This window comes from Montipora foliosa, chromosome 4 (genome assembly GCF_036669935.1).
Source record: "Montipora foliosa isolate CH-2021 chromosome 4, ASM3666993v2, whole genome shotgun sequence".
Taxonomy (NCBI): domain Eukaryota; kingdom Metazoa; phylum Cnidaria; class Anthozoa; order Scleractinia; family Acroporidae; genus Montipora; species Montipora foliosa.
The window spans coordinates 38,164,093-38,172,793 of NC_090872.1; the positions used below are offsets into that span (position 1 = coordinate 38,164,093).

An 8,701-nucleotide genomic window follows, 5' to 3' on the forward strand; every position below is an offset into this window, starting at 1 on the left:
CTTTCCTCCTATTATCATCATGATGGCATCTGACAGGATACGGCCATGCGGCCTGGGTGGGGTACTCCCATATAAAAAGGGGAGGGATGCTCATTGTCTCGCTTAGGGGTATAAATTTCAGATTTTGGTCTCACTTAGAGTGTTGTGGGCAAAACGCAATCATATATGGCCGTGAAGGTCTCCTCTAGGGTTGCACACGAAGAAATAATGTATAAAAGTGTATTGTTACAGTAATGTCTTTTATATTTCTTCATGTACCGGTAGGTGAAAGTATTAGATGATAATGTCTTTGCCATCATTAAAAGGCACTGTATTTTTTACATAATTTATCCATCTTTTAATATGGCCTCTTTTAGGGGTAAAAAAAAAAAAAAACCTGGGCACATGCCCAGATTGGTCTCCGGATCCATATAATGCGCCAATCAAATCGAAACTTCAACATCCATCCAACCCCTGGCATTTGACCATCTTCTGTGCACGGGGAGTGGGGAATTTGACCTTTGCTGCCGTGGGGTGGGGAAAATTGAACTGGAAGTGTCAGGTTTCAAATCATTTTTTTTTTTTGGGCACCGAAGTCACTAACAGCCATAACGCACATGTTTGGACAAGATGGAAGAGTTTGAAGGAAGAGATATTGCATTTGTGAGCGATTGGCTTACAAAAAAGGTCTTCAAAAGTTAGGGACACACAGACAAATCCGATGACAGGGTAGGGCATTTGAACACCATTTTGGCCTGAGGGGGTGGGAATTTGAATGATCCAATTTTCAAAAGCTGAAGTTTTGAGTTGATCAGTGAATAATTCCCTAAAATCCGCATCCTCCGCATAACCACGATATTTAACACATAAAACAGAAGAAATGCCTGTTATTAGTGATAAAGCAGCTGCTTTATACCATCCCCACAAACATAAAAGCCAAAGAGATTGACTACTTTGAAACACTTATTTTCCTGAACATTGAAGAAAATGCGCCATTTCGCTTGCAAGATGAAAGTTCCACACATTTTTCGGCAATGAGCCTGGACACTAGTTACAACGTGTTATAAACTATAATTCCATAACATACCCTGTGCGCGAGATTAAAAAAAAGATGCAACAAGATAATTTAGCCGCAAGATATAGTCGCAAATTAAATTGCATCATTTGTAATCGTAGGGACAATCATTGCACTGAATTGTGTGGCCAGTGCTTTACCAAAACAAAATAGGAGCCCACAACACAAAAAGTAAAAAACCGCTGAAAATGGTGAATGATTGAGGTAATGGATCATGGTACAACCACGTCACAATTTTGCTCCACATCTCCAAATTGAAACAAAATTCATTTAAATAACTGCTGAATACCCAGCCACTCCAAAACGGATCTTGAAAAGTGATAGCTACACGGCTGCGCAGTGGCTATTACCATCCCTCCCCCTAGAATATGTTAGTAAGGAAAGAAGTGGCTACGCAGATACGCAGTGGTTATTACCACCCCTGCCCCTAGAATATGTTAGTAAGGAAAGAAGTGGCTATGTTGCCGGTAAAATCCATTTTCAGGTTGAATCCGCTTTTACCCGAGTGAAATTGGTGATCTTCATTTTACCTACTGTAGGTTGAATACGTACTCAGATGAATGGAAGAAACTTTCTTGGAGCCTAAATTAAGCCTAGAGAAAAAATTAGGGTCAGGTTAGGATCAGTTTTGGTTATTATACGTGGATATCAATTGACTTATTATAGGAAAATACTTAATGATGAGAAGTCTGGTGTGCTGAGCATGTTCGTCGTTGTAGGGTAGTGGTGAAGACACAGGACTATAGATCTGGAGGGCCAGAGTTCGAGAACCGGTAAATGCATAGTACAGTTCTTTGATCCCTTGCCATGTTGTAATGTTGACAAGACTTACCGTAGTGTATGAACACAGAAACTGATAGGATGATCTAAAACATAAACTTAAGATGTGTTGAGAAGGGTAAGACAGTGCTTGAGGGAAGGGAAAGGTGTTTACAGTCATTTTTGTGGGGTTGATAGCTGCTTTAATCAAAATAATGAGGATCACCAATTTAACCTAGGTAAAAACCGATTCGACCGGAGAACGGATTTGACCAACAACAGCTACGCGGCTACGCAGTGGTTATTACCACCCCTTAGACCTAATCACTGAAACGAGCGCTTAGGCTTAATCAGTCATTTCAGCAGTCTCTCTTTGTGCCCTGTTTTTTCATCTGAGTGACCCTTTTATAATATGGGTTGCTTTTTATTCACAAACCTTCCTTGCGTACAATCTCAAACATTGTTTCAAAGAATCCTGGTACTTGGTTTGACCCTTGAGTCAATATCTGTTCAAAGACAATTCAAATTTACAATGTTTTAGAAAATACTAAATCAACCTCACACTTTATTATTTTGTTCCCAGGCAAACCAAACAAGTAAGGTGACTGGTATAATAATAATAATAATAATAATAATAATAATAATAATAATAATAATAATTATTATTATTATTATTATTATTATTATTATTAATAGTAGTAATAGTAGTAGTACTCCTCCTAGTGGTGCTGGTAGATATATCTAATGGAAGAACTAACCACATGTATGACTGACAAATTTCATAGTGAATCAAAAGGTGATCAAGTTAGATAGATATACATGTTCTTGCAATGATCCTCTCACCATGTTAATGCAAGGGGAGAATATTGGGTACAAGCTTCAGGGAAAGATCAGAGGTTGACCAACCATGAATTTTGTTGTTCATGGACCATTTGAAGCCCTATGGAAGGTCTGAAGAGGAGCTGCAGAGTTTGCTCAATGTTATGTGGGTTTGTTAATGAGACAAAGGGATGCAGTTTGGGCTGGACAAGTGTGCTGTGTTCATGCTGAAGCAGGGGGTGAAGGTTTGTTGTAAAGGAATTGTGTTGCCCCATGGTCAGGTGATGGGTGAGGTGGACATGAATGGGTACAACGTACTTGGGTGTGTTGGAGAGTGCAGATATTATGCAGAAGAAGATGAAGGAGAAGATCAAGCAGGGGTATTTGATGAGGGCAAAACTGTTGGCGAGGTCGACGTTGTGTGGTGGAAATTTGAAGAGGGTGATAAATGCATGGGCTATAGGTGTGGTGAGGTACAATGCAGGGATTTTGGATTGGAGTGATCGGGAGCTGAGGGCAATGGATGTGAAGATAAGGAAGTAGTCAACAATGTTTGGGGCATTCCACAAGAAGGGAGTGTAGTAAGGTTGTACATGAAGAGGAAGGATGGCACAAAGGGATCAATTAGTGTGTATGATTGTGTAAAGGAGGAGGAACTTGGTCTGTTTGGACATGTCAAGATGAGTGACAAGTGGATGTTGAACCTTGTTGGAGATGTTGGAGTCGGGAGAAACCATCTTGAAGAAAAAGAACAAGAAGCAGGAGGAGAAAGCAAGGAAGGAGACATTTCGGGAGAAGAGATCGCACAGGAAGTTTATGAGGGATGTCAGTGAACTGGCTGATGGGAAGTCATGGCAAGGGCTTCGAGCTGGGTACTAGAGCAAGGGTAGGGGGAGAGGGGGGAAGTTTCTGCTGCTCAGGAGCAGGCTTTGCGAACGAAGTATGTTTGGGCCATGATTGAAAAGAAGAATGCACAGTAGATCCAAAGTGTAGAGTGTGTGACAAGCAAATGGAGTGGGTTGGGCATGTGGAGAGTGGTTGTACTGGTTTGGCGCAGAGGGAGTATCGGAGGAGGCGTGATTGGCAGTTACGTCCGTGTTTGACCCTAATTAGATGCATGGCCAATTTTGACATCCAACACGAAGTGTCCCTTTAAGTCTAAGCATTTGCTACCTATTTTCAACAATAAGGTAAGCGTAAAGGTTAGCGTTATTTTTAGCTTTGGGTAAATGCAGCAGTTAATCTTTACTTAAAGAGCAGCATTTGGGGGACACTTTGTGACATAAATTGTCTGTATTCTGAGACACGAGTGATGTTGAAGTTGGTGAGAAAAGCAAGGGGACACTCCATGACGCTTATTGAAATCTGTGTGCATCTAATTAGGGTCAAACCTGGACATATCTCATGATTGGATGGTTGTTGAGGGAGTACTGGGAGCCTCATCAGAGGTATGGTGTGAAGTGTGCTGATGTGTGGTATAAGGAGGTTCCAGATGAGGTGAAGGTGTTGGAGGTTGGAAATGTGGAGATCTGGTTGCATAGGAGCGTCAAAACAACACAGAAGATGGAATGTAATTGTCCAGACGTTACTGTGGTGGATTGAGCAGCTCAAGAGTGGATGTTTGCCATTTTCTCTATTCCTTGGGATAGGAACATGGAGACTAAAGAGGATGAGAAAATCACCAACTAGCAATTAGCAGAGCTAGTGCAATGTAGCCTGGGTTTGATTCCTAGACTTGGCATCATAGGTGTGTTGAGTTTGTTGGTTCCCTAGTCTCCTCCAAGAGGTTTTTCTCTGGGTACTACGGTTTTCCCCACTCCTCAAAAACCAACATATGATTTGATATGAGTTGGCTTCATTTGATTTGATTCCTGTACAATCTCCCCTATTAGTGCCCCAGTGCTAAATACCGTTATTGTTATTATTATTATTATTATTATTAGGATAGGTACCTGAATGCGAGATTTTATTACATCAGCAGGAAAAGTAGAACACCAAAAGGACACACCTGCCATCCCACCACAAAAGATCAACCGAAGGGGACCTGTATAGGTGCAACACATTATTAATTACAGGTATTGTTTCTAATAAAGTATCTTGTCTCATTTTGTCTCTTGAACACTCACATTAACTAATAACAGCACTTTGCTTGTCAGTACACCTAGACATGTCAAAGTTTCACTTTTTATGTGTTGCACTTGTTTCCTAAAGCTTGCAAAACCTGTAAGGAAAGATCTTCATGGCAGCAAAAAGATCTTGGAGTACAGGTGCACTTTATGTTCAAGTTGTTCCGACCATCTTCATCATCCAAACATCATCTTCTACTCACTCACTGTCACTGGCAACCATGGGACCTACATGTATTCTAGCCTGATATTTAACATCATTGGCAAAACAGATTACTCTACTTCTATTGATGCCAGAAAGACTACAAGTTACCCCTGGAATCTGAATGTGATGTCCTTGACTATGGTTTAAATTGGTAAAGCTAAATACCTTTAGCTTAAGTACATGTAAATCAACCAAAATCTCTCTTACCGATGTCATCAACAGTTTTTCCTTTTGGTGTTAGGGCATAACGACACAACTCATAACCGCCAAAGAAAAAGAAGTAGCCAGGCACCTCACGAGCCAAGGTAGAAGTCATTCCACGAAAAAGACCAAGAAAACCATCCTCACGAATAATTTGCATTGTCATTTGCAATGCTCCACTAAAAATCCAGAGAAACAAATATTATTATTTTTTGAACTGTTAAGAAATTGAACAGTGGAATAACAATAATTTATTATAATTCCTTTTTTCATTTATTACACATTGAAAAGAGAAAAATGAAGCAAAAATCAGATTTAAGTATTCTTTGACAAATGGGAGAGGGTTCAACATCTGCTCATAATAACGAAAAAACTACCGGTATTACTACAGAGAAGTCAAGTGCTGCAAGGGTACTCGTGAAAAGAAAAGTACAATGTAATTCTGAACTTGCGACTATGAATGAATGCAGAAAGCTAAGGATAGCAAGGGAAATGTACAAACTATTGTACTAGGAAAACAGCCTCAACAGTAATTTTGTTTGACAGACTTACAAAAGAGTCCAAAAAGATAATTCTCTTTCTTTTTTTCTCACTGTCTTTATGATGTTTAAGTACATGTCATATTACCTGTTAAATGTCAATCAACATTATTTACAAGTGCAAGTTTTACCTATAAAATGTGACGTTTTTACAATGAAGAGTGACTAAAAAGCATTCTGGTAAATTTTTGTACTTTTGCCAGTATATGAGTTTCGTTTTGTTATGAAATCTGTTAATATTTGAGCAACATTTGTTCTGTCTTTCACTTGAACTAAATGTCCAATTATCAGAAGTTGTAATTGTATGTACTTCAATCAGCATTTTCTTTGATTTGTTTGCCTCAGTGGGCGATTGATTTGATTCGTTAGCTGGTCAACAAGCTCGATTAGGTAGATAAGTTAATGGCAGACTGTCTCAGCATCTGGTATACCGTAGTTTGTTGTTTAAAAGCTCTCAAATACATGTCCATGGCATCTCCTTCTATCAGTATCTTATCCATCACAGTTGTTGGCCCCTGTGACACAGGACACAATGATCTCTTGCATAGAAAATTGAAAGACTCACAAAAGCACACTGTATTCCCCTCAAAAAAACATTGGTAAAGCAATTGATGAATACTTCCTCCAGCGCATAAATTGCATTAGACATTACAAAGCAACACTTTCAAACAAGTATACTGTGAATAAAATAATTAACTTTAATCAGAGATCTACAAGATCATGCACAGGTCTGAAGCAGGCACACTAATTGTCTTAAAAAAATCCTTCCACTGGATAAAGGCATTTCATGTTCAGAAAATGACCAACATCTGAGCAAATCAAGATTTTGGATGAGAATAGTGTTGCCACTGGCACTTACAGCAATTATCTGAATTGTACTCTGGTCATTACTGTGAAAGCTAATTTTATGACTTATCATGCACCCTTGTGATTTTTTTCCACAGAACAATTTTGTCATTTTTTTCTTACAATGTAGAAGGTTCAAGGGTCCACTTTCAGCAAACCAAAAAGTGGGAAAATGTTCCTAAATAACTACCCAATAAAATAAAATATCCACGAAACTGTATTATTTTGGATTATCCTTCTTTAAATATTATTGCAGTCAGTCAGTGATATGGGGGACATAAGGAAACCCCCATTAACGTAATTTATAGTCTTATTATTGGTTAGGGTAGGGGAGGGGGAGTGGAGGTGATCAATCCATGGGATTTGATTGGCTTATAGCCATGTGAGCCAGTCCCATTCATAATCACAGATCACTTCTATTAAGACTAACCATACCAAGGCCTTTAATTCGGACACTATGATAAGCAAAATATGGAAATGACCAGGTATCAAAATAAACCGAAAAGTACCTCTTTGCCGCGGTTTTTCCAGACAAAACACTCATTTGATGCTGTGCTTGAAGTCTACATTTCACAAGTTCCGTTGGGCACAAGGCAAAAGATGAGAATACGGAGGCTCCACTGCCAGCAATGGCTCGATTTAACACAGTCAATTCCTTCTCATCTTGCTTTCCCGTGATCTGTTTCACCAAGGACAGACACTGTCCATAAAATAAGAAAAGAACAGAGTTTTCTGCTATGTTTGCTGCCAAGGAAGGGGTTGTACCAGAGTAGAGTCCTCGAAATCCTTCTTGTTTTATTGTTTTCAAGCCACAGTCGAATGCAGTCTTAAAAAGAGACGGAAACGTCTGCATTTTGACCTTAACGGTGTCAAAGGGTTGTCCAGCTAAAACACAGGCAATACCGCCCATTGCACCAGCCGTAAAATCTTTACACATCCGTTTCAAAACCTTTAGATCGACGCTCAGTGAAGACGTACCGTCCACCATTTTCCCGCTTTCTTTGATCAAAAGGCTAAACTTAACTAACCTTAGGCCTAATTGATCAAAAGTTACCAGAAAGTTTACATTAATTAAGATTACGTGTCTTCCAACAAGCGATGTCAGTTGTTTCCAGACGACCTTCCTTTGTGAATTGCTAACGCAGATTTCATACACTGCTCGCCACAGAGTTGCAGTAGGCTTCGGCCGGGGATACAGAAAATCTCAAACAAACCCTTGTTTCTACGTTAATTTCTGTAATTGCCCAATCAGACGAATGTTCTTTTTTAGCACGGCACCAAAGCCATTGCTTTCAGTTGCTGACACCTTCATTTATCTTGTCATGTATGGCGTCATCAATTGTCGTTTGATTGTCGGTGGTCGGTGGCAGTGTTCCAGATAGGTGACGGGTCTCCGGTCAAAAACCCGACAAGATCAGCTGCATGATCCGACAAATTAAGGGAAAATTGACAGAGCGCAAAAACCGCTGATTGGCTAGAGAATAATGACGTAAAATTTTCTTTTTTCGCGTAACTGCGCCTGCGCAAACTCTAAAGATTCGAAGTGATCGATCGAAGTGGAGAATAACACTCTAGCATTTGTCAAATTTTGTGGAAAGTTAGAGGACTCATACCCTGGGTGCCAGAGGAATTTTTTTTCAAGGTCGGAGAGAACACTCAGCGATTCCAATTCAACGGTCGAGGACACACGATTGATTACTTCGCAAGTCTGCATGTCAAGTAGCAATGCGTCCTCTTGTATCATTTTGTTGGTTTTGGCTACTGTGAATTTTCTTGACATGGGGTGTTGGTCTGCCCCCAGATTATTTTAAAATCTTACAGAAACCAGCGAACTGGCAGCGAAATTCTTCTTTGTTCTCGGGAACTACAGGAGCAACTTGGTCTTGATGGACGAAAGGTTTTTGCTTTTGAAAATAAGTTTGGCTGGCCGTTGTTATTGAGGACTGTAACGCAGTCATACAACTTTGATCGTATAAAATCGTCCACTGGGTTTCTTTCTGCAGATGAACTGTGAGTGAACTTCAGCCTCAAAGTTTAATTTTCTTAACACCTGGGATTTACAATTTCCACGTCACGTAACCTTGACTGTTAAATGCCATCGATCTGTGCGAGGTTTTTGTTGCTGTTCCTCGCAAGTATTTTTCTGCATCAA

The 8,701-nt window shown here is 39.8% G+C and overlaps 1 protein-coding gene across 1 annotated transcript in view; it reads right to left on the reverse strand.

Annotated features, from left to right (window-relative positions):
- Positions 1-7,877, reverse strand: part of LOC138000754 (mitochondrial ornithine transporter 1-like) — an 11,420-nt gene extending 3,543 nt beyond the window's left edge. Inside the window, exons 1-4 of the mRNA XM_068847386.1 lie at positions 7,059-7,877; positions 5,171-5,343; positions 4,585-4,676; positions 2,250-2,319 (exon numbers count right to left, since the gene is read on the reverse strand). Of these exons, the coding sequence (XP_068703487.1) occupies positions 2,250-2,319; positions 4,585-4,676; positions 5,171-5,343; positions 7,059-7,537 (814 nt within the window). The 5' untranslated portion in view covers positions 7,538-7,877. The remainder of the gene's footprint in view (positions 1-2,249; positions 2,320-4,584; positions 4,677-5,170; positions 5,344-7,058) is intronic.
- Between the last annotated feature and the right edge of the window lie 824 nt (positions 7,878-8,701).